Raw genomic sequence first — 23,988 nt, forward strand, 5'->3', positions numbered from 1 at the left:
TCTGGTAGTGTAGTGGGCTACAAACCATAGGGTAAGCAGTTCAAATCCACCTGCCACTTAGTGGGAGACAGATGAGGGTTTCTACTCCCATAAAGATTTACAACCTTGGAAACCCTATACAGCAGCACTATGAGTCCAAATTGGCTTGACAGCACACCACCTTTTACAGACTGTTCTGTGGTCTGGAATACTTTCTCTTCTTTGACTGGCTTCCGATCTGTTCTACCACTTACCAGTTGTGTGACTTTGTCCAAATGACTTCAGCACTCTTGTCAATTAAAAATAAGACTAATAGTAATGCCTGCCTCGAAAAATTGTGGAGAATTAAATACATGTAATGAGCCTGGTAAGGAGCTCTGGTAGCGTAGTGGTTACAAATCAGGCTGCTAATCTCATAGTCAGCAGTTCAAAACTACCAGCTGTTCCTCAGGAGAAAGATGAGGCTTTCTGCTCCTGTAAAAGATTTACAGCCTCGGAACCCTGTACAGGGTCGCTATGAGTCAGAACTGACTCCATGGCACATAACAACAACAATGAGCCTGGTATGGCTCTGGATAGCTAAACGAAAGACTGGTGATTCGAATCCACTAGATGATCCTGGGAAATCCAATACAGGGTTGGTTGCTATGAGTTGGTATTGACTTGCTAACAACAAACAGAACCTGACAGTGAATGCTCAAAAGTTAGCTATTATTATTACCCCTTTCTGTGAGGATGCCTCTGAAACCCTACCAGCTATCCATCCATCCAAAGCATGTGTTGCAGTATATGCTATAACTACTCATGAAATGTTTGTTGACTTGAACTGAATACCTTCCTTGTGCTACCATAAGCAACAAAGCTTCATTACAGGACTTACCACATCATAATGCAAGTATTTCTGCATATCTCAAGGACTAGAAAGAACTCCCCAAGGGCAGAAGGTATGTCTTAGTGAACTCGGTATTTTCTCAGCATCTAGCTCAATTGCTGGTCGTTAGTTGTGGACCTCACTAAGCCCTCGATAAATACTTTCTGGGTGAATGTTGAGTGCACCTCTATTCATTCAGAAAGATTCTTCTTCTTTTTAAGGGTCCAGGGATTTTCCCAACTCTCCCACAGATTTTAGGCCAGACAACACACAAACATTTTTTCAGAATTTATTCACCTGTAAAAAACCTCACCCATACCACAAACAACACACACACACATACACACACACACACAAAAAGGGACAGACCTAAGAACCAATCCCCAGACTCACCCAGGGATCAGCACATACTTCCCATGTCAAACCTTGCCCAAGCCCACCCTTAGTCTGTGCCTGGGCACCAGAGGGGTGGGGTATCGTCCCAGATTGGAGCTAGGTATTGGGACTTCCTTTTCAGGGTCATTTGTCTTTGCCCAGCCTCATATGAGAGGGGTTCACAGCAGAGTAGCCTGTTCAGGGTGGGTAACTGGCTGTCTATAGACTGGGAACCGGGCTCGAGTGGCATCTCGGCGGCGGCGGAAAGCCAGGAATTCCTCTCGAAGGGCAGCACAGCGGGCCTCGGGGCCAGGAGCATGAGTAGCGTTCAGAGGGCAGCTTTCCTCTAGGGTCTTAGTACCTGCAAGAGGAGGGCAGGAGAAAGAGTGGAGGAAGAGGACTTGAGGCTCACAGAGTGGAAGCTCAAACATGAAGCTCTCCAGGGTCTTCCAATGCAGATGAGCCGTGGGAGCAAGAGATGGTCCAGAGCAGAGGAGTCTGGACTGGGCTCCAGTGGGGGCCAGGGTATGATTGGGCCCTAGGGCTTTAGAGGATGTGGAAAAGTGAAGCCAGGGCTCACCCACCTAATTCTGGCTCTGCTTCAAGTCGGGATCGGGGGCCTGCTAAACCCAGGTGCAGGGTCTCCAGCAGTTCCATATCCCCAGGAAATTCTGAGTCCCACTCATAGTTCTCATCCACAGATGTGTTCCTCCTGTATAACAGGACCGATTTGTGGGTAGATGGAGGCATAAAGGGGAACCCGAAACACCACCACTTACCCTTGAAACAGCTTCCCATCTATCTAGTCAATTCTAACTCACAGTGACCCTATGAGTGCACAATAGAACTGCACTCCATAGGATTTCAAAGAGCTCTCATCTTTTGGGAGCAGATTGCCAGACCTGTCTTCCAAGGCACTTCTGGGTGGATTTAGCCACCAACTTTTCAGCTAGTAGTCCAAAAGTTAAGTGCTTGTGCCACCTCCAAAAACCCACAAACCAAGCCCACTGCCATCTAGGCATCCTAAGTCATGGCTACTCTAGAGGCTAGCGTTGAACTGCTCTGTAGGTTTCCAATGCTGTAAATCTTTATGGGAGCAGACTGCTCTATCTTTCTCCCACAGAGCAGCTAATGGATTCAAACTGCTGACCTATCACTTAGCAGTCCAGTGCTTAACCCACTGCATCAAAAGCTAGATATCTCTGAACCTCAGCACAAAAAAGACAAGTTCTCATGGCCCCAGGAGGGGAGTAGAAGAGAAATGGGGGGATGTTTTGGGGAGGAGTCCTGGTGTGGTGCCAGAGGATAAACACTGAACTTCAAGGTTGGTTTGAACCACAAAGTTGGCGGTCCAAACTCACCCATTGCTCCTCGGAAACCCTATCTATACAGAGATCCAACTCGACGGCACTTAACGACAACAACATTGGGGAAAAGTTCTGAGACGAGAGGGTAGGACTGGGCAGAGATGGACAAGGACTGCCCTCACCTCTTGCTGACTGTCAACACATGCTCCCTTCTGGGCCACCTCTCAGGACCACTGGCCCAGCTGCTGGTGTCCCCTGGAGCGGGGCTGAGGTAGCTACCTCCTGCAGAGGGGGCTGTGGAAGGGGGGCGAAGGAAAGAAGCACTGCCCCTCCCACTGCTCTGGCTGGTGAGACTTCCCCGAGGGGCAGCAGGGAGAAGGCTTGGCAGCAGCCGCTCCCTCAAGGTCCAGTCAGTCAATGCTGTGTAAGGGGGTTCTGGGGTGGTCCCAGTCCCTACTAGAACCCCAGGGAGCATTGTCCTGGGGGAACCGGGGGGAGAGTCCAGGGGCCGAAGGAGAGATGAGGTGGGGCAAGGATGGGTATCCATGTAATGTGGGGGTGAGACAGGGTTGGGGTCCTCAAGGGGAGGCCAGTCCCCATCCACATTCATCTCCCGAAAGAAAGGCAGGCTCAAGTACTGGAGCAGAGGGCCAGGACCTGGCAGGGGGCTGGGTGGGGCTGCCAGAGGGGGTCTCACAGGACTGATGTCTGCAATGCAGAGAGGCTGGGGGGCCCCACTGGGGCTGCTACTGCTGCAGTCAAATGACGGGGCCTGACGTAGGGCTGCAGTCCGAGGGTCCAGCTGCTCTGGGTGGTCTGACCTTTCTTGAGGAGCCCCCAGGTTAGATCCCATCACAAAGCGGCCATCTGGGCCCCGGCAAATGGGCTCCAGGGGTAAGGGACCCCGGCTAGGTAGAGGATCTGGAGGGGGGCTGAGGGGTCCAGTGGGCTCTCCCCAGAGCAGACTCTGGCGCAGGCTGGGTGCTGGGGAGCCTTGGAGCTTCAGCTTTGCCACACTGTCAGGACTGGCCGAGCCCGGAGCAGAGCTAGAGAGGGACAGGAGATCAGGGTCTGTGGCCAGTCCCCCTCCCAGGAGCCAGCATCAGACCTTGGGAGATCTGGAGCACATCAGATCAGAGCTAGGGAGAGCAAGCGAGAAAAACACTAACATGGTGGAGTGGGTGTTGGGAAAGCATAGCATCATAGGACCAGAAGACCCATGCTGGGGCCTCTGTGCCCCAATTCTCTGTTCCCTGTCCGACCCCTCCCCCAAGGTGCAGGAAAGGAAGCAGCGGAGGATACCAGCCGTGTATAATGGGAAAGCAGAGCGACCAAGAAGGTGGAGAGACTTACTGCAAAGTGGACTTCCTGGGCGGCGTGAAGACAAGAGGTGGGTCTGTAAAGGTATGAGAGCACAGACAAAGGCAAAGCTCTTTCAAGTCCCGAGGTGCAGACCCTCGTACCCAACTCTAGGTGCCCAGTGGTATCCATCCCTCCAGATGGGAAAAAGTTGGCAAAGCTCTGCAAGACCCTAGGAGGGATTTTTCTCCAGGTTGTTATTGTTAAGTGTCGTCCAATCGGTTTCAACTCATAACGACGCAGTATAGGGCTTCGGAGGAGCAGATGGTGCGTTTGAACCTCCCACCTTGTGATTCAGTGTTTATCATATAGCACCACACCAGGACCCCAAGTTCATGAAGTGCATTGGCCAGGTGGTGTTAAGTGCCTTGGAGTCGGTTCTGACTCAGAGCGACCCTGAATACGGTTTCCAAGGAGCAGCTGTTGAGTTCGAACCGCCAACATTAAGTGGTTTAAACCGACCTCGTGGTAGAGCCCTTATTCTACAGTACCACTCTCGGATTCCCCATTGGCCAGGTTGTTATGTGCCGTGGAGTCAGTTCTGACCCATAGCGACCCTGTACAGGGTTTCCGAGGCTATAAATCTTTACGGGAGCAGAAAGCCTCATCTTTCTCCCGCTGAATAGCTGGTAGTTTCGAACTGCTGAGCATGAGGTTATCAGCCCAATTCATAACCATTATGCTACCAGAGCTCCTTAGGAGGGGCTTATTGAAGGGTGGGGCTTTCTGGGACTGGCTCCAGAGGTGGGTGTGTGAAGACCACCAGCCAGCTGGATGATGGTGTAGAGGGTCTACCTTGGCGCAGGCGCTTGCGGCGGCGGCGGGCAGCCCTGCGCCGGTTCATGAGGCAGGCAGCCAGAATGCTCACTAGGACGGCCACGCCCAGGAAGCAGACACCGCCCACCACTCCAGCGAGCACCGGCTGGGGCAGGAGACCAGGAAGCTGCGTGCGCGAAGGGTAGACCTCCAGGCCTGGAGAAGGGTCCATAAGATAGGATCAGAGCCCAGGACTTGATGTGCTTGGAGACCCCCTTCCCTCCTACTGGGTTCTCACCTGAAGTAGAGACGTTGGCCGTGTTACTGGGATCACTGACATAGCTGCCGGCAAAGGCTACAAGGCGGAACTCATAGAGGACATCCTGGGGTGGGGGGAAGAGGGTCAGGGCCAACCCCAGCCCTCTCCAACTCCATTTAAGAAATCTTTTCAGTTGGGAGGTAGGGTGAGGTAGGAAGCAGGGGGTGAAGATGGTCAAATCAGCTCGAGATTATCACCCTGGAGAACAGCAGAGAATGGAGCGGGAGGGGTGGGGGTAGGGGCTGCTGGGAGGAGCCGCCTTACGTCACCTACCACATACCTTGATGAGCCCAGGAACCAGCAGCTGCATTTCTGTACCTCTCACGGCCCCGTCCAGCACCTCCCAGCCCTGGGCACCTTGCCTGCCCTCCAACACGTAGCCATCTAGCTTCTTAGGGACCAGTTCTGGGGGTTCCCAATGCAGAAGCACCCCCCGAGGTGTCCTCACTGCCACCAGACCTCGGGGAGGGGACAGGGGAGGAGGCGCCTCTGTGGGGGGAAGCCTGGGGGAAGCTGGTGTAGTAGGAAGTCCTGGTAGGGGCAGACAGGCAGGTCAAAGATGGGATCCCCATCTCTCTGGCTCTCTACTGCCCTGCAGTGCTCACTAATTTCCCCAAAGCCCCTAAAGACAAGCCCAAATCATCTCACACAATATATGGACCCCAAGCTGTCCAGCACCCCTACCACTCTCCCATCCAGATTCTCTTACATCTGAACTTTCACTAACAGTCCTTCCCCACCCTTGTCTCTGCTGCTCTGCGGTGAGGGAGCTCACCTTCAGGGGCAGACAAGACGATCTCGCTGAAGGGACCACTCCCCAGCTTGTTCTGGGCTAGGATGCTGAACTGGTACTGGGTGTGAGGCTGTAGCCCTGGCACTAGGAGGTAAGCAGTTCCCACTGGCACTGCCAGGGACAACCAGTCATAGTGTGCTCGGTCAGGACGCTTGGCCCTGGGAGGGCATGAGGAAACAAGGAGCATCTCAGCAGTTAGAAAGACCAAGATTTTGTGTCCTTACCCCTCTCCCCAACTTACAATCATCTAGATCTTAGGACTTGACTTAACCCGGAACACCTAAACTTCTCTGGAAACAGGGCAGCAGAGTTGGATCAGGGCCAAGGATAGCAGGGTGGGAAAAGACTCAGAGGACCAGGCCAATTCCGGTGGAGAGGAGAGGAGGTGATGCAGGCACAGTAACAGCAGGGGCACTCACAATGGGGTGTACCAGACACTGAATCTCTGCCGATAGCCACCATCAAAGCCAGGCTCCCAGGAGACATTGGCACTCTTGGGCAAAGGCACCACAGACACATTGGTGACAACGTGAGGGCTGGTGCCTGGATAAGGGAGAATGGAATGAGGGATGGTGGTCAGGAATCTGAAGGAAGGTAAAGAGCTAAGTGGAGCCTCAAGGTCTCGTCCCTCCACCCATCATCCCAGGAGTCCCCTATTTCCTGTCCCATATGGTTTCTTCCAGCCCCGTTCCACTCTCCAGCCACTAACCCAGCACGTAGACATTCGTGGTGGTGGTCACTCGGGCAACAGCATTGCTGGCACTGCACTCCCAGAGCCCATGGGCCTCCTTGCTCAGTGGCCGTAGGATCAGGCTGTTATTGCTGTCCACCTGGGCCTGGTTCCGCAGTCCCCGGCCCACCTACAGAACCACTGGTCAGCCCTGAGGACACACGCAGCCACCCCTCATCAAGGGTGTCAGTCATCTCTCTGGATAGCTCCAGCTTCTTCCCACCCAGCCTCCACAGCCCTCCCCCCCACCCCCATCTTCCTGCTCACAAAATGGCCTGAGGATGAAGAGGCAGGGGTACAGTAGGCATGAACGCAGACAGAGCGCAGGGGTATAGTATGCATGAATGCAGACAGAGCAGGGTCAAGAACCTTACCTTGGTCCAAGAGACAGTAGGAGGAGGGTCTCCTTGGGCAGAACAAGGGATGAGTAGCTCCCGCCCTACTTCCTGGAAATACTCCTCCTTGGGACGTTCAATAAAAGCTGGGGGAGCCTGTAAAGCCAGGTGTAGCATTGGCAGGGGGCTCTTGTGTGGCCTCTTTCACATTGCTTAGCTAAGGTTAGTTACTCCCCCTCCCTAGGGTGTCCTATGCTCAGTCTCTCTCCAGCTCTCCATGTCTCTGTAGTTTGAATGGAAGGGGCTACAAGGAAATGTTGGGCTAGAACAAGGCTTGGTGGCTTGGGTAGGTCTCTCTGGAGCTGTTTAAACCTCTACAGGACAACTTTTACCCTTTCCTTTCCCTCTTCTTCCTTCCTAGAATTCCAGAGAGGAAGGCAGCATGATCAAGGCTGCTAAGAGTCTGGGTGGTTACAGCCCAATTCTTTCATTTTTTCTTTGTTGATATGTTGCGTGCCTTAATTCCCATCTCCCCAGTTCTCATCTCTAGGGAAATCTCTGTGGATGGTATCTGACAGCCGTGGCTAGAGCTGTGGTCAGAGACTTCGGAGCTCCTCTGCACACATCTGTCCACCCCACTCTGGCAGCCTGGCCTCAACAGTGTGACATGCACCTTCAGCCACTTGACCCTCTTCTGCCACAGGCCCCTGGACCACCCTGGGCCTTACCTTAAGCAGCACACGAGTCACCGGGGAGGGCCCTGCAGTACCGAGACTATTGTAGGGAGTGCAGGAGTATTCGCCCAGGGCATCCTCATTTCCCAGGGCAATGATCAACGAGCCTTCTGTGCCCTGGGACCAACCGGGGAACTGAAGAGGTAGAAGGGAGAAGGAGAGATGACAATCAGGAAAACTCAGGAGAGCAAGAGCAGGGATGGATAGGCAATGGAGAGAGAGAGAGACAATATAAGAAACCCACACCTGTGCAGATGTCTCTAGACCTGACTCGAATTCCAGCTCCTGGTTTCTCTCTATGCTACAGAGAGGCCTCTATAAACAAGTGTGGCAGCTCTGACTAAACAATTCCAGGGTGTACTGCACAGACAGGGCAAATGGCGCCCCCTACAGTTGTCTGCTGGAACCTCACCTAGCTATCCTCCCAACCTTTATAAAACAAAATTCAGCATTTTCCACCCAGACCAGTTAACCAGTTGCTACCCAGCTGACCCCAATCCATGGTAGGACTGTGCTTCTTAATGTTTTCAATGACTGAGTTTTTTCAAGAGTAGATCACCAAGGCTTTCTTTCGAGATACCTCTAGAGGGACTCATTCAAGCATGTTTAAGTGTTTTCAACATTGAGGAACTCCTTTTCACCCCAAACCACCCCTATTTGTATTAAAGACTCCACCATCCTTCCTACTAGAATTTGGTTCCTCACTCCCCTTATTTAAAGGCTTGTCAATTCTGGCATCCTGGGAAGTTCTTTTTGTCTAGGCAAGAAGGCCCACCCATCTCCGTGGCTTCCTCTGTAACTCAGATTTCATAACCTCTCACCTGGACCATGTCAGCAGCCTCTGAGTCCTTCTCCATGTGTTCACTCTCCCACACCCTCCCTTCCACATTCTAATGCAACATTCCTGGACTCAGGATACCTTTAGACTTTTTCTCCCCTTTTTTCCTTTGTTGTCTGACTTCCAACTCTCTTACCTGTTGTTGTTGTTGTTAAGTGCCATCGAGTCGGGTCCGACCCATAGCAACCCTGTACAGGGTTTCCAAGGGTGTAAATCTTTACGGGAGTAGAAAGCCTCATCTTTCTCCCGCAGAGCGGCTGGTAGTTTCGAACCGCTGACCTTAAGGTTCGCAGCCCGATTCGTAACCACTACGCTACCAGAGCTCCTTACCTAGCAGTACTTAATGACGACTTATGTTGTTGCTGCTTTTAGGTGCCATCGAGTCAGTACTGACTCATAGCGACCCTATGTACAACAGAACGAAACACTGCCTGGTCTTGGGCCAACCTCACACTTGTTGCTACCTGAGGCCATCACTGCTGCCACTGTGCCAATCCATCTTGTGGGGGTATTCCTCGTTTTCTCGGATCCTCCACCTTACCAAACATTGTAGCTATCCTTCTCCAGAGACTAGTTTCTCCTGATATGTCCGAAGTATGAAAAGACGAAGTCTGGCCATCCTGGCTTCCAAAGAGCACTCTGGCTGTACTTCTTCCACAGATCTATTGGTTCTTTTGGCAGTCCAAGGTACTTTCAATATTCTTCTCCAACACCATAATGCAAATACATCAATTCTTCTACGATCTTCCTTATTCACTGTTCAACTTTCGCATGCATATGAAGTCATTGAAAATATCATGGCTTGGATCAGGCGCACCTTAGTCCTGACATCTTTGCCCTTCAACAATTTAAAGGGGTCTTGTGCAGCAGATTTGCCCAATGCAATACGTTGTTTGATTTCTAGACTGCTGCTTTCATGAGTGTTGATGGTTGCTCAGAGCAAAGTGAAGTCATTGACATCTTCATCTTTTCACCATTTATATGGATGTTATTTATTGGTCCAGTGGTAAGTAATTTTGTTTCCTGTACATTGAGGTGCTATCCATATTGAAGGCTGTGTGGTCTTTGATCTTCATCAAAGCAAGCAAGGTAGTATCATCTGTATATCGTAGGTTGTTGATTAGGCTTCTTCCAGTCCTGATGCCACGTATGTCTTCATATAATCCAACTTCTCTGATTATTTGTTCAGCACACAGATTGAATAAGTATGGTGAAAGAATGCAACCCTGGCACACACCTTTCCTAATTTTAAACCATTTGGTGTTCCCATTCGAACAACTGCCTCTTGGTCTATGTACAGATTTCTCATTAGCACAATTAAGTGTTCTGGAATACTCATCCTCCCCAATGTTGTCCATAGCTTGTCATGATCCACACAATTGAAAGCCTTTGCATAGTCAATAAAGCACAAGTAAACATCTTTCTGGTATTCTATTGTTGTAGTTTGCTGTTGTGTCGGTTCCGACCCATAGTGACCCTGTACAGGGTTTTCGAGGAGCAGCTGGTGAGCTTGAACCAACCACCCTTGCAGTTCAAATGGCTTTACAGTCTGGCACATTAACCCACAGCGCCACACCAGGACTCCTCTGGTATTCTAGTAGTACCTAAATAATGTAGTTATCGCCTTAAGAAAAATTAAATGGGGGGCGGGGGGTTGGTTAAAAATCACTTTTTAGAATAATAAATGAGTTAGCCATTAGGGTGAAAGACCCAGCTCTTTATCTGCATTGTGGTGCTGTAGGATAATCACTGGAATCCTGCTGTGGAGCTGTGGGCTAATGCGTCAGACTGCAAAGTCATTTGAACTGCAAGGTCGGTGGTTCAAGTTCACCAGCTGCTCCTTGGAAACCCTATATAGGGTTGCTATGGGTCGGAATCGACTCAACGGCACTTAACAACAGGATAAGCACTGGACTACACTGTCTGTTTGAACTGTAAGGTCAGCGGTTCAAACTCGCAAAGTGCTCCTTGGAAACCCTATACAAGGTATCTATGAGTTGGAACTGACTTGATGATACTAAACAACAAAAATAGCTAAATTTATTGAGAGTTGCAGTTATTGTTTTCATTCTGTAAATGCTGACAGAGGTACCGCATGTGCTAGGCACCCATGATCAGCAGTGAACAAAAGAGATACAAACCCTGCCCTTGGGGAACTTAAGAGTACTTGCTGTATACCCCAGACACAGCTCTGTGTGCTTGCTTTTTTTTTTTTAGATTCTTTCAGACATTCAACAACAATGTATGGAGTACAGAAGCCCTGGAGGCACTGTGATTAAAAGAGGCAATCCCAGCCCTCAAGGAAGTGTAGTCTTTGCAGACAATGGAAAGATCCCAATCACCTTGGAATGAGGTTATATTAACTTGGCATCCACAGTTCTTCTCTTCCCTTGGCCCCAACCTGTATTTCCAGCTTTCTCTGTTCCATTCTTGTCCCTACAAGCACTGCTGCTGCTACCAAACTGGAGGACTCATTCTTCACCCCATAAACACACTCTACTGTTTCCTGCCTCTGGGCCCTGGTTTCTGCTTGGAAGATCAGTCCATCCTTCAAAGCCCTTCAGCAAAGTCTAAGAAGCTCTTGTTGAGAGGAAGGCACGTGGCTGCCCTTCTAGCAGTGTCGGTGTTGCTCTCTGTTCGGAACTGAATCATGTCCCTCAAAAATAAGTGTTATAGGTCCCTGGGACCATCAAGGGAGAAGAGCAGACAGCAGGACCCTACCCAGAGAAGCAGTGACGCCAGCGATGGAGGCAGAGATGATGATGTGGAGAGATGGAGCAGCAGGGGAATTTAGACCCAGAGAGGGAGAGGGGCTGTGTGCAGATGATGTGGGGGGGTGGGGATGGGGTTGCGGGGGCAGGCTTGTAGTATATACCCTTTGGTTGAATGAAATGATATACAATAGTATGAATGTAAAACTAATGTTCTCCCATGTAAACTATCACATAATTCATAATAAAACATTAAAAAAAAAAAAAAGGTGTTATATGGTGTAGCACTGTGGGATAATGCACTGGACCTGTAAAGTCAATTTGAACTGCATGGTCAGCGGTTCAAGCTCACCAGTTGCTCCTTGGAAACTTTATACAGGGTCACTATGGGTTGGAATCAACTCAAAAGCACTTAACAACAGCTATAACAGAAAGCTCTGGTGGCATAGTGGTTAAGAATTGGGCTGTGAACCTCACAGTCAGCAGTTCGAAACTACCAGCTGTTCCATGGGAGAAAGATGAGGCTTTCTGCTCCCATAAAGATTTACAGCCTCGGAAACCTTGTACAGGGTCACTATGAATCGGAACCGACTCCACAGAATAACAACATACCAAAGAAGGTACTACTATACCAATAAAGGTAATCTCATTGGTGGTGAATAGGGGTTCTTTGTTATGTTAATGAGACCACACCCACATAAGGTGTATCTTCACCCAATCACTTTTGAGGTATGAAAAGAGCAGATTAGGCAGATTAGAAGCAAGCAAGAAGGCACCAATGCAGGGAGCTAGAAGCCATGCTGCATGAAGACCACCAAGGAACTGAAACAGAAAGAGCCTTCCCTTTGAGCCAGTGTTCTGACTGTGGACACTCAAACCGTAAGAAAGTACATTTCCATTCATTAATGCCATCTATGTATTTCCATTACAGCAGCAACTAAGAAAGGAAGACAATGTCCTCCCCACTTTAGGCTGTGCCCCTGCACCCCACTCAACATCCGCACAGCACCTGGTAGAAAGTGTGCATTCTGTAGTCACAGAATTAAACTGAGCTAGCTCTGGTAGTGTAGTGGTTACAAATCAGGCTGCTAACCTCAAGGTTGGCAGTTCAAAACTACCGGCAGTTTAAAATTACCAGGTGTTCGCGGGAGAAAGATGAGGCTTTCTGCTCCCTTAAAGATTTATAGCTTCGGAAACCTTGTACAGGGTCACTATGAGTCGGAACCGACTCCACGGTACTTAATAAGAACAATTACATCCCAGCCTCTTTCTGATCAGAACACCACCAAGCTAAGCTGTTCCTTTCCCCTGCCCCAAGCCTGTACCTTGTCCAGCTGCAGGGCTTGGCCATCCTTAGTCCAGCTGACAAAGAGCAGTGGGGGGTTGGCACGAACAGGACACCGGATCACCCCCCGCATGCCTATAGGCAGGGGTGTCTCAGGAGGCATCGTCGTCACCTGGGCTGGGTCTTGGAGGGGGGAAGCAGTGGCAAGTTGTCAGGGGGCCGGCCTGGCCCAGGAGAGAGGGAGAGGCTGGGGAAGGAACTGGGTCCTTACAGAGCACGGTGAGGTAGGCAGAGGCTGAGGGTGGACGCAGGAGGCCATTGCTGGGCACACAGGTATAGCGGCCAGCATCATCGGGCTGGGCAGTCTGCAGCCGCAGGCTCCCATCCACCAGGATCCGCACCCGGGGCTGCAGGCGGCTACAATATGGCATGTGTGGGTAGGGGTCAAGACCTTGCCCAGTCACAGGGCTCCTCAAAAACTAGCCACCAATTTCCCATCCCCTCCCCTTCCGAGTCCCCACCTGATGTGGAAGACATTGATGCTGTCTTGGAACCAGCTGTAGGTGAGGTTCGCAGGGTACGCCTCAGCCTGGCAGGCCAAGGAAACATCCTGGGAGGCATTGACCGTGCTGTTCTTGGGGGGCACCACAATGACTGGGGGCCCTAGGGGTAGCACACAGCAAGGGAGATGGCTTCAGCTCACAGTCTTCCAAGAACCCAGAGGTCCTTCTACAGCTCCTCTCAGCTCCACCCTCTGAAATACAGGGCTGGTGATTGCAGAGCATTGGGGAATTGAAGCAGGATGTTCCCCTGGGATTTAAGAAAAATTCATGCTCTCCCCTGAGACCAGCTCCCTTTCCATTCCACCAGGGGAATCTCATTCACCTAGTTGTTCCCACCTAGGAACTATGTGTGTAGGAAGAGAGGAGTAGGGGTCAGTTTTAACTGTGCACAGTTACCCTTAGTATCTCTCCTCTGCCACGTCTTAACTCATTCCATCTCTTATCCAGGTACCCAATACCTCACCTCAAGATGCTGCAGCAACCCCTGACTCTGGGCAAGGTAGTAAGAAGAGAAGGCATGCACAGAGTACCTACAACATGCCAGGCGCTCTGCTGAGCACTCATTTCATGCTTATAAGGACAGTTTGTGTTATGAATTTCCCTCCCCTGCTTTATAAATGAAGACATTAAGACGGAAAGGCAGAGAGATGGTTAGGTGACTTGACCAAGGTCAGCAGGGACAGCAAGATTCATATTCAGGGATTGGTGGTACTAGGGGATGGTTCATCATCATACCACTCTGTCTTTCTTACAGTAGAACCACGTCTTTATTTCAGGAATTAACCCTCTATCCCCACAAAGATATAACATGCCCTATGACGGCAGACCTAGACCCTGTAAGGGGGAGCTTCAAAAAGCATGTAGGAAAATTCCATTATCTTTCAATGCCATTTCTCCACACCCCTTCTGAAGCCAGCTCCTACTTCTGTTTTCCTCCTAAAAGGGAGATATCGGCCAGGAATCAGTCACTGTGCTCGGCAGTTAATGTATCAAGTCTTTATAACAGTCTGAGAGGCAGGTGGTGGTGGTGGTAGTGTGCCTTCGAGTGGGTTCTAACTCATACTGACCCTTCATAGGGTTTCTGAGGCTGCAAAGCTTTACGGGAGCAGAAAGCCTCATCTTTCTCCTGCAGAGCTGCTGGTAGATTCAAACTACTAACCTTGTGTTTGGTTAGCAGCCCGATACTACCAGGGTTCCTTTGAAAGGCAGGTGTGGAGCCCTTATTGTAAATAAACTAGAGCTCTGGGAGGTTAAATGGCTCAGTTAGAAGATTTCTCATCAGTACTCTTGCCCTTTCCACTGTACCACTGTGCTGGACATTAAACATCTACTCACCTACTTACTTTCAAAATTAAGACATTGGTTTTGGAGCAACCGACTGTGATGGGAGCTTTCTCACTCCTTCCTCAGGCCCAAGCCTCTTCCCCACTCCTGCTTGGTGTCCCAGCCCCTGATCACATCTGTGCTCCCAGCTGTCCCACTAGACAGCACCTTGCACCAGCAGCTGGGTGGCGTGGGTGGCGCTGCCTTCGGTGCTAGAGGCTTGGCAGGTGTAGACCCCAGAACTGCCCCGTTCCACCCGCTGGATCCACAGCGTCCCATTTTGCACCTGAGGAGGGAATTTGTGAGTAAGGTCCCTGCCCACTAGCCGCCTCAGACGCTGTGCTTCCAAGGCTGGCCAGCAGAGGGCGGCAGCAACCCAAGCTCGGGGATGCCAAGATGCAGCCGTGGCTGGTCAGTCTCCCAGAACCCATCTGTCCCTTGCTTCTGTCTGGCCCACCCTGCCCAGCCCAGGACTCACTTGCGCCTGGCCCTGGCCAAGGTCCTGTCCGCCGAGCTTCCAAGTCACATGAGGCTGGGGGCTCCCACGGGCCACGCAACGTAGGGTCACTGGCTCCAGTTCCCGCACTTCCAGCACTGCAGGAGGTGTTTCCTGGAATTGTGGGGGCGCTGCGAGGAGAAAGACATGAGGGGCTGCCACAGGACCCATCAGCCCAAAGAGCACGTCCAGAGGGCCAGAGAGACAGACCACTTGGGGATCAGTCTCAGCCTGCCCAACTTCACACTGGGCTGTGGAGCTAGAGGGACAGCTAGGTGCCCTCAGGAAATCACTGTTCTGGAGGTCAGAAGGCCCGGGATCTAAGCTCTGCTCTGTGTGGCATGACCTAGCCTTTCTGTGCCCCAGTTTCCTCATGGATGAAATGGGAACAATCATGACCTTTCTCCTTAGGGTTGAGAGAGAATTGATAAAGTGCTGGGTGAAATGGTTTTGCAAAAAACAAAAGTGCTGAATGTATGTGAGCTTTGGTTCTCTCAGGGCCCAACTCCATCCCCCACTGCCCTCTTATAACAAGAGCGGCAGGAGCAGGGCACAGAGAGGAAAGAGGAAGCTCCTGACACAGACTGGAGCCTGGGAGGCGGATTGGATACAGATTTAAAGAACTGAAAGGGCAGAATGAAAACGTGAGCATGGGTGTCAGGAAGGGTGGGGCAGCAGAACTGTGCATGGATGGAAATAGAACTTCCTCTCCTCCACCCCCTCACCTCCCCACCCCAGTCAGAGGTCTCCAGTATTTCCCTTCTCCACCACTTGGCCCAGCTTCATACAATTGACTGTGAGGTGCACCCAGGAGCCGTTAGCAAAGTCGTCCTCGGGAGGGTGCTGGTCCAGAAAAAGCACGCGGCACTCGTACCAGCCTTGGTCTTCTTCCCGGAGCCCCTCGATCAGGAGGGATGCCCCCTTCTGCAGCCGGACTCGCCCTGGGAGAGGAGCCCCGAATCAAGGATTTTGATAGGACCTCATGGTAGCCCCAAACCCCTGCACACACCGGTCATTCTCAGAGTTCAGGACCAAGCTCTGTCTTTCTCAGTTACCTGGGCAGAATGGGACGCAGAAGGGCACAAGTGGGGCTGGGGTCACTGGAAGCACATCCAGTGTAGGCAACGAGAAAACCAGAGGGACAGAAAGTGGACAGAAGGTTCCACTGAATTACACCCACCTTCCAGAACTGTTAAGGGAAGTCTATTGGGGAGCCAGCATATGGTCTCTCTAGATTCTTACTAGATCTGTCCCCCACCGCAGAGTTCTTTTGTAGAGGAAGGCATGGGCTCCTGGGAGTTCTTCTCCCACCAGAGTACAGTCCCTTGAAACTTCAGCAGTTTGGGACCCTAGCAAGGACTTAGACCTCCCCTGCCAAAGCCCCTAATCCCTGAGAGCCTAAACGGTTTAGGATGGCCAGAGGTCAGCCCAGGTGGGCAGCAGCGTCTTCTCCAAAACCTTCAACGCCCAGGGCACTCCGGCTCCAGCGGACTGACCACAGAAAGTCACACAGCCACAGCCCAAGCAAATAAGCCATCCCCGCCCTTAGGTTCACATGAAGTGCCCACCCAAGTCCCCTCCCCTCCAGGGGCCTCAGCAGTACAGCCTAGTGAGAGAGAAACACACTTAGGAGCAAGTTCTTTAACCTCTTTCTCAACTTCAGTTTCTTAATCTTCAAAATGAGATAGCACAGAAAAATGTGGGTGGGGTAGAAGGGAGAGAGAATGCAGCGAAGACATCCGACACGGTGCCTGGCATCAGCAGGTGCTCAAATAAGGGCTGCTGAACAAATGAATGAGCTGAGGATTTGAAATCAGAAGCCTGCATTCTAGTCATGGCCCTAGCCTTTACTGGTAACAAACCACACCTCCCCTTTCTTCCCCACCGCTCCGAGTTCTGTATCAGCAAATAGCAAGTCCCCTACCAGAAACCTGGCATCACCTAGACTCCTCTTGCTCTTTCCCCAACACCTACTTGTTCATTGTTAGTTGCTGCCAGTCAATTCTAGCTCATGATAATCCCATGTGTGCACTTTTAAATTCTGCCTCTACACATTTTTTTCCTACCCGACTCCATGTCACACCACCACCACACCACCTACATCGACATTTAGACCTGCAGGTTATCTCTCACCTAGGTTATCCAACAGTTTACACATAGGTCTCCCTGCCTCCAGCCTCTCCCCTCTCTACATTCATCAGTTCTGAACCTTGATATGAACAATGATATTCTTTAAATCTTGTAGGGTATTTAAATGCAAATCCAAGCCAAGTACCTTAGCAGTGGGTCCATCCTAGCCAATCAGAATGTGGCCCTTGTTGTTGTTAAGTACCATTGAGTCAGTTCTGACTCATAGCGACGCTGTATAGGGTTTCCAGGAATCCTGGTATGGCACTGTAGGATAAGCACTTAACTGCTACTCACAAGGTTGGCAGTTCAAACCCACCAGCTAAACCTTATTCAGGGTTGCGATGTTTCCAAGGAGCGACTGGTAAATTTGAACTGTCAATCTTTTGGTCCAGAGCTTATCCCACAGAATGTATTCCTAAGCCCATCCAAATGCTAGAGATTCTGTAAATGCACGCACCTTTCTAACTGCTTCCCCTGTCCATGTAGGGTGATTTTTCTGAACTATAATCTAAACCTACAGTGCCCCTAATGTCACCAGGAAAGAAAATGAGAATGATCAAGTTGAGGCTGGCTTTGTGATCTTAGGCAAAGGTCTTTGTTCTTCCACACTGTGGCCCAGGGGTGTGGATTCTCTAGGATGGGTGGGCCTGCTAGGTGTTTAAATTCCCACCCACGAGATAAGCATAGGTCTTGCAGGTAAATATTTAACACAACCACACTCTTCCACCCATCAGTGGGATTTCTCCTTAACTCTAATTTGCCTTGCCACCTAGCTTCCTTTAAGTTTTACATGATAATAACTTTTCAATAAGGTGATCTAGCCCTACCAAGAAGGAAGACGAGGGGAGAAAGATTTAGGGTTGTAGCGTAATGGTTACGAATCGTGCTGAGAACCTTAAGGTCAGCAGTTCGAAACTACCAGCCACTCCGTGGAAGAAATGAGGCTTTCTGCTCCCATAAAGATTTACAGCCTTGGAAACCCTGTACAGGGTCGCTATGGGTCAGCACCGACTCGACAGCACTTAACAACAACAACATGCAATATTTGGCATCATGACTACATTTAATCAATGCAAGAATTCCGTTATAGACAAAGGAATTGATATTAAGTGGCTTTCCAAAGCCACATGGAACAAAGTAAGGGACAAAGCCAAACTTACATTCTACAGAAGTAGTGTGTTTTTCATTACACATTGGTGTTAGAATCAGTTGATGCTCACCCCTAGGCATAAATAATGGTTTTAAATGGATGCTAACCAAAGAAGCATACTGCAAGTCCTAAGTTTTCCGAAAGACATACATTTCTAGAGCTATAGATTGGATCCCTGGGGGGGGTGCAAACAATAAGAACTTGGAAGTTCAAATCCATCGAGAGGTGACTTAGAAGAAAGCCTTGGTGGTCTACTTAGAAAAGCTCACCACTGAAAACCCCATGGAGTGCAGTTCTACTCTGCAACACAAGGGGCTGTGATGAGTCCTAACTGATCCAATGGCAACTAGCAGTGTTACCAATGAACAGGAAGACCACCAGGAGTAGGCTGTCTTAAGTCTGCCAGATCCAGGGCCCGCCTCCTGGAGATTCCTCTTCCACTTTCACAGTCTTTAGATAGGAAATCGGAAACAGTATGTTCTCTCAGGTCCTCAGAAGGCAGTGACACACACATGTTCACACATTGCAAGTTCACATGCACAGATACACACAAAGGTTTTTAAAATGGCCCAGTATTTCCAGAGTCTGTGAAACAAGAGTCATAGGGAAGGCTACTGGGAAAATGTGGCTATACAGAGGGTTTAGAAGGGCATTAGTAAAAAGCGGGGGTTTCTACAGGAAGTTGGGAGATCTAAAAGGGACAGAAAGAAAACTCACTCGCCTATTGTTGTGTGTGGCATCTTGAGACTCCAAGAAATGCAATCCAAAAGTCAAGGAGCAAAAGTCCATCCCATGGGTAGTTGATCTGAGCTCCATCCCAGGAGAGCTGGTGCAGGCCTCTGTCCTTCTGAAGCCTGTATCACATTTCAGACCATGCCTGACTGCCATCATTTACCAAGCACTGTGTGCCAGGCTCTGTGCTAAACATGTCATATGGAGTGGTTCAACGGCTGGCACACATCTGCCAACTGAAAGGGTTGGTGGTTTGAACCTACCCAGTGGCTCCATGAAAACAAGTTTTGGTGCTACATTTCTGTAGAGATTACAGCCCAGAAATCCCCACGGAGCAGTTCTACTCTGCAACACTTGGGGTTCACCAGGAATCAGAACCAACTCAATGGCAACAGGGCATAGCTAATGCTAGTCTATAGTCATATCTTGTTCCATCATTTATTTTACTATTTTTATAGACCCACTCCTCACTTATTGACATGGGTAGGTTCCAATGACTATGTCATTATGTGAAAATGGAGGATGATTACATCATTACATAAGTGCCAAATTACATCATTGCATAACTACCAAATTGTATCAATGCATAAATGTCAAACCACTGAAAATCATGGTTCAGTCAAACTGACAAATAACCTTAACCAGCACAGCTGGCCTGACTCTTACGTCACACCTCCACATCTACTATTGCCAATGATGTCATTAATATGCAAAACAATTAGGCAATCGATTTTGTTATGATTGTCATAAATGCAAAATGTTGAATAATGAGAGAGTCAATAAGTGAGTAGATGCATCCTATGAATTTAGTCTCCTTGGTTAGATGGATTCTAGAGTCCTCAAAGATTGGAAGCGACCCCTTCGGTGTAGCTCTTAAAGCTCCAAATAATCTGTCTCTCTCTCTCACTGGCTCCTTACACATTCTAGGCCACCAGGCTCACACACAGTCCCAGGCCCATCTCCCAGTCACTTGCTCAGAGAATTTATGACAGTAAGGCATTGTCCGATGCAACCTCCACCTCCTGTTGCTTAGCAACTGCAATTCGGAGTCCCCTACACAAAGGCAGAGAGGCCCTTTCCACAGTGAGGCAGAAAAAGGGTTAATGGGCTCAGGGGCCTCCCTTGTGAGTCCTGACTCCCTAGACTGGCTCAGGCCTGACCAGGAGCTCCAGACTGGGGGATGGGAATGGGAACAAAGGGTAGGGGTAGAAAGAAAGCCCGAGAGATTATTGCTCACAGCCCTTGGCACTCAAAAGAACAACAGAGAAGAAAGAAAACCCACAGGTAAGCAAAGTTTCCAGCCATCCAGCACCTACATGCTGGAGAAAGACCTCAAGACAGGGTGACTGGGCGGAGAGGAGTTTCACAGTTCCCTGCTCCATCCCAAGAAAGCCCTTCTCTTTCCTCTCCTCAACCCCCCAATAGCCCAAACTCCTCCTGGGTGGGCAGTCTATGGAAGCAGGGAGGGAGGGTCTGGTGGGCACAACCGTTTTTTCTCTTCTGGTCCTGATTACCACCACCCCCACCTCCATCAATTTCCATGGAGCTAGTGTAGACACATGTACTCCCACTAGGCTGTTTGCCAACAACTGCCCCCAGTTTGAAAATAAATCCTTCCCTTCTCCAGCATCTGCTGAGCACGCCCAGACCTGAGAGCTCAGCCAATCTCAGAGCTTCTCCCAAAATTCAAACGAAAGAGATAAAGGTGGGGGTGCTCCCCACATCTCACCCTCTGGGGTGCCTTTCATGTGTTTCTCCTTAAGGAAAAGGAATCGGATACTCTAGTTTGTCCAGAAGCTTAATGCCTCAGCAGCCCTAGATCCGCCCTCCTTGGGACCTCCCCATAGACGGCCCTCTGAGACCTGGCCGGCCTGGCCCAGGACTGCTCTGATGAATGCAGCATCCAGGATTAGGGAGAAGCTGAGACATCCTATGGCCTCTGCACTATTTTAGGATCCACCTGCAGCAACAGCCCAGCCCAACCCTGTCCATTTGTTGATCTTCAGGGATCTTGGCCCTCTCTAGCCCACCCTACAATGCGCGTGCTCTTCTATACTCAGAAACAGGCTGAGGGGACACCCACTCTGTCACCTCATTGGTCCGCTCCTGAACTAGCATTTTAGATACTGGTGATGGTGAGAGGAGGTGAGGGAGAAGTGAGCAGATAGCAAACTAGGCACCAGGACAGGGCCAAGTGGAGAGACACAGGTCATGGTAAGAGCTAGAAAGAGAACTGAAGAATTTAGGACGGACACTTGCACTGGGCTACAGTATTCCCTTCAGAACAGATCACATGGAGTTGTAAATAGCACAACTATACCTTACATGTATGTGTGAAGATGAATGAAATCTGCCCATGAATAAACACTGCTTGGGACCAGAGTCACACTCATTAGCAGCAGTAAGGCAGGGGTGTGGATATGAGGTTGGTATAGGGACAGTGCAGTAGGAAGGGATCTTGCCCCATCTTTGCCAGGCCCCCTCCCGCCCAAGGCTAACTCTTACCCACGTAATCAGGGTCGATTCGGGGAGAGTAGAGGCCGAACTGGATGAAGATGGGAAGCAGGAATCCAAAGCGCAGCCACTCGATGACATGCAGTGGGGGCCGGCCGGCCGGAGGGAGGTCGCAGCTCAGCTCTGTGCTCTCCCCAGCCCGGCCCACCACTGACACCACCTCAGGCTTCCCTCGACCTGCATGGTGGGTGGCATGGGGGCACAGTGAAGGGTGAGAGTCAGGGCTGGGAGGGAAAGTCCCAGCAGTATCTCTGTAAGGTCCCTAAAACTTTGGGGTGATAAAAGAACCCTCAGATTCTCCTGAACCAGGCCTGTTCCTTCCCTACCCTCATGTGTTGCATGGAGAACCCCCAGGGGGATCCCCCCACCAAGGCTAGGAGTTCTTGGGTTCCAAGAGTACAGCTCACCGTCAGCCCCCTGGCTGATGACCAGGCTGAAGATGGCCAGATTGAGGCACCAAACCATAGCCCAGCTGGCCTGCTCGCCCAGCCCCTCCTGTCCACAAAGGCTCAGATGGAGGGGCCAAGGGATGGCACAGCCCAGCAAGCCCGAAGCCTCAGGTAACAGGTTTCAGCTCTCACTCCTCTGGACAGTTAGCACTTGGCTCGGGTAACACCAGATGAAGCTGTTCTCTGGAGAACCACCAGATCTAAATGCAAGATGCAAGGCAATATGCGCTGTTGGCCAAGATTGGAGCCCAGAAGAAACCCCACTAGAGAAGAGGCAGTGGAAGAGTTAGGAGAGCAGATAAGTAATGGAGGGGGGGCGGAGGGTGGCAGTATAAAGAGACCAGAGAGCCTTCACCCAGGGACAGAAGAGAGAACCCCAGCTTCCTCTGTCTTCTCTGCTGTGACTTCTTATTCTAAACCCTACTGTGATAAATAAGGACTCAGGATTTCAGAGTGCTTTGCTCAGGGTCCCATAGGTAGCCATGGCCAAAGCTTGAATGGGAATTGTTGTTTTGTTAAGTACCTTCGAGTTGGTTCCGACCCACAGCAACCCTGTATAGGGTTTCTAAGGAGCAGCTGGTGAGCTTGAACCGCCAACCTTGCAGTTCAAATGGCTTTGCAGTTGGGTGCATGAACCCAAAGCGCCACAATGAGAATACAGGTCCCTAAACCCCTAAAACAGTGGTCCACAGGGTGTCCCACACAATCCCTTGCCCCATTTCCCTAATCTCTGGGAAGTACTTAGAATCTGGGGGTCCTGTGGCCTCTTTCCCCAAAGCAGTCTCCTAGCAGGGACTCTAGCTTAGCAGTGAGTGAGTCAGATTGTTGGAGGAGGAGAAGCTGCCTCCCCACCTGCTGGTATGAGAGGTGGGGGTGGTGGCCCAGGCAACATCCTCCAGGTCTGGACAGGTCCCCTGGCAGGCAGTGGCGCCACTTCCCTTTCAGGATGCCAGCAGGCAAGCCCTCCCTCTGCCAGGTACCATGGCCCACGTGGTACCCAATTCCTCCCATTCACTCCCCTCCAGAATCTTTGGGGCTCCTGGATTTTCCAGACCTCCCTTCACCAACCCCAGGGGCATGATCCAAGACAAGTCCCAAAGCCTGGGAATCCCTGGGATGTATGAAGGGATCCCTAGAGCATGGAGTGGGGTCTTAGCATAGAAACAGTGAGCTAGGGCTAGAATCTCTGTCTTGGGCCTGGTAAATCCAACTAGGCTCTGCTCTAGGGCCTTCACCCAACCTTCAGTCTCACTTTACTGGACAGGCTATAAAACAACAGGCTGTAAGCATAATCCCTGCCTCAAATTAGTGCCCCATATGTCTAACTCCTAGCAAATCATCAGCAACCATTCCCCCTGTCTTCCACCACCCCTAGTTAGCCCCTGTATTCCCCTAAAATATCTCTCCCTAACCATATACCATTCCCAAATTCTCTTCTGGTTCCATTTTCCAAGAACATCAGTAACGTTGGTACCGCTGGAAATCCTCTGCATTCCTTAAGATCTTTCCAACTACTTTGGCCCCCACTATTTCCTACTCCTCCCACCAAACACTAGTGCTCCCTCCCCAGGTGTCCCTGTATCTCTCGGTCTCCCCAAAACTCAAGCGCCTCACACCTGATCCCCAATTTCACCAGGTCCTCTAAACCCTCAAAAGCTTCCTTAGTGTCTTTTCCAGATCTCCCTTCCACTTCTCCCCATCTTTCCCTCCTCAAAATCTCCCTCCCCGAGATTCGGGATTCTCCTGCTTCTGTCTACAATCCGCTCAGGCTCCCCACCTCAATAAGCCCCTTCTTCGTATTCACAGACCCTTAGTACTCCTCCTTGCTTTTGAAACCCACCAAGAACTCCCCCACTGAAACTCCAGAACTCCAGTTCACCGGCACCCCCACCCCCCAATCCAGACAAGGATACCACTTCACTCTCATAACTCCCCTAGTTCTGCTCCCCTAAGAATTCCACTTCAGTCCCCAACTCCCCGCTCCTCCAGTCCCCCCATAACTCCAGCAATGTTCTCCACCCTCTCTCCAGCACCCCCAGTTTTATTCCCCCCAAAACGCCCCCGCCCTCACCTGCTCCGCACCGCTCGGCTCCACTCTTCCAGCTACACAATAGGGGGCGGACCCGCCTCCCCGCCTCGGATGCCCCGAGCGCCTCCCGTTGTCCTGGAGACCGCCAATCCCCCTCCCTTGGCGGCCAATTGGAACCAACAGAAGGCGAGGCGAGGCGGGCAGGACCTC

The 23,988-nt window shown here is 50.7% G+C and overlaps 1 protein-coding gene across 2 annotated transcripts; it reads right to left on the bottom strand.

Annotated features, from left to right (window-relative positions):
* Positions 1–1,404: 1,404 nt before the first annotated feature.
* Positions 1,405–21,789, bottom strand: IGSF9 (immunoglobulin superfamily, member 9). Of its 2 annotated transcripts, none has more exons than XM_006861635.1 (20): positions 21,708–21,789; positions 21,292–21,477; positions 15,563–15,715; positions 14,736–14,905; positions 14,447–14,564; positions 12,914–13,055; positions 12,664–12,809; positions 12,433–12,575; positions 7,553–7,693; positions 6,864–6,980; positions 6,469–6,619; positions 6,179–6,302; positions 5,742–5,917; positions 5,247–5,497; positions 4,946–5,030; positions 4,687–4,863; positions 3,886–3,928; positions 2,715–3,578; positions 1,810–1,937; positions 1,405–1,586 (listed from the first exon to the last, which is right to left on the bottom strand). In XM_006861635.1, the coding sequence occupies exons 1-20, from the start codon at positions 21,763–21,765 to the stop codon at positions 1,405–1,407; spliced, it is 3,555 nt and encodes a 1,184-aa protein (XP_006861697.1). In that variant the 5' UTR covers positions 21,766–21,789. The 2 variants fall into 2 exon arrangements, with proteins under 2 accessions (XP_006861697.1, XP_006861696.1); XM_006861634.1 differs by having other exon boundaries at positions 12,433–12,527; positions 21,708–21,765.
* Positions 21,790–23,988: the final 2,199 nt, after the last annotated feature.

The sequence above is a fragment of the Chrysochloris asiatica genome, unplaced genomic scaffold, assembly GCF_000296735.1.
Source record: "Chrysochloris asiatica unplaced genomic scaffold, ChrAsi1.0 scaffold00042, whole genome shotgun sequence".
Lineage (NCBI taxonomy): Eukaryota > Metazoa > Chordata > Mammalia > Afrosoricida > Chrysochloridae > Chrysochloris > Chrysochloris asiatica.

Bases quoted from the DNA above. Each gene is read 5' to 3' on its own strand.
- IGSF9 (XM_006861635.1), bottom strand. From the start codon at position 21,765: ATGGTTTGGTGCCTCAATCTGGCCATCTTCAGCCTGGTCATCAGCCAG. The intron at 14,565-14,735 runs GTGGGCCAGACA...TTCCCTCCTCAG, and splicing joins TGAGTCCTGGGCTGGGCAGG to GTGCAAAATGGGACGCTGTG. The intron at 7,694-12,432 runs GTACAGGCTTGG...CTACCTCTTCAG, and splicing joins AAGCCCTGCAGCTGGACAAG to TTCCCCGGTTGGTCCCAGGG.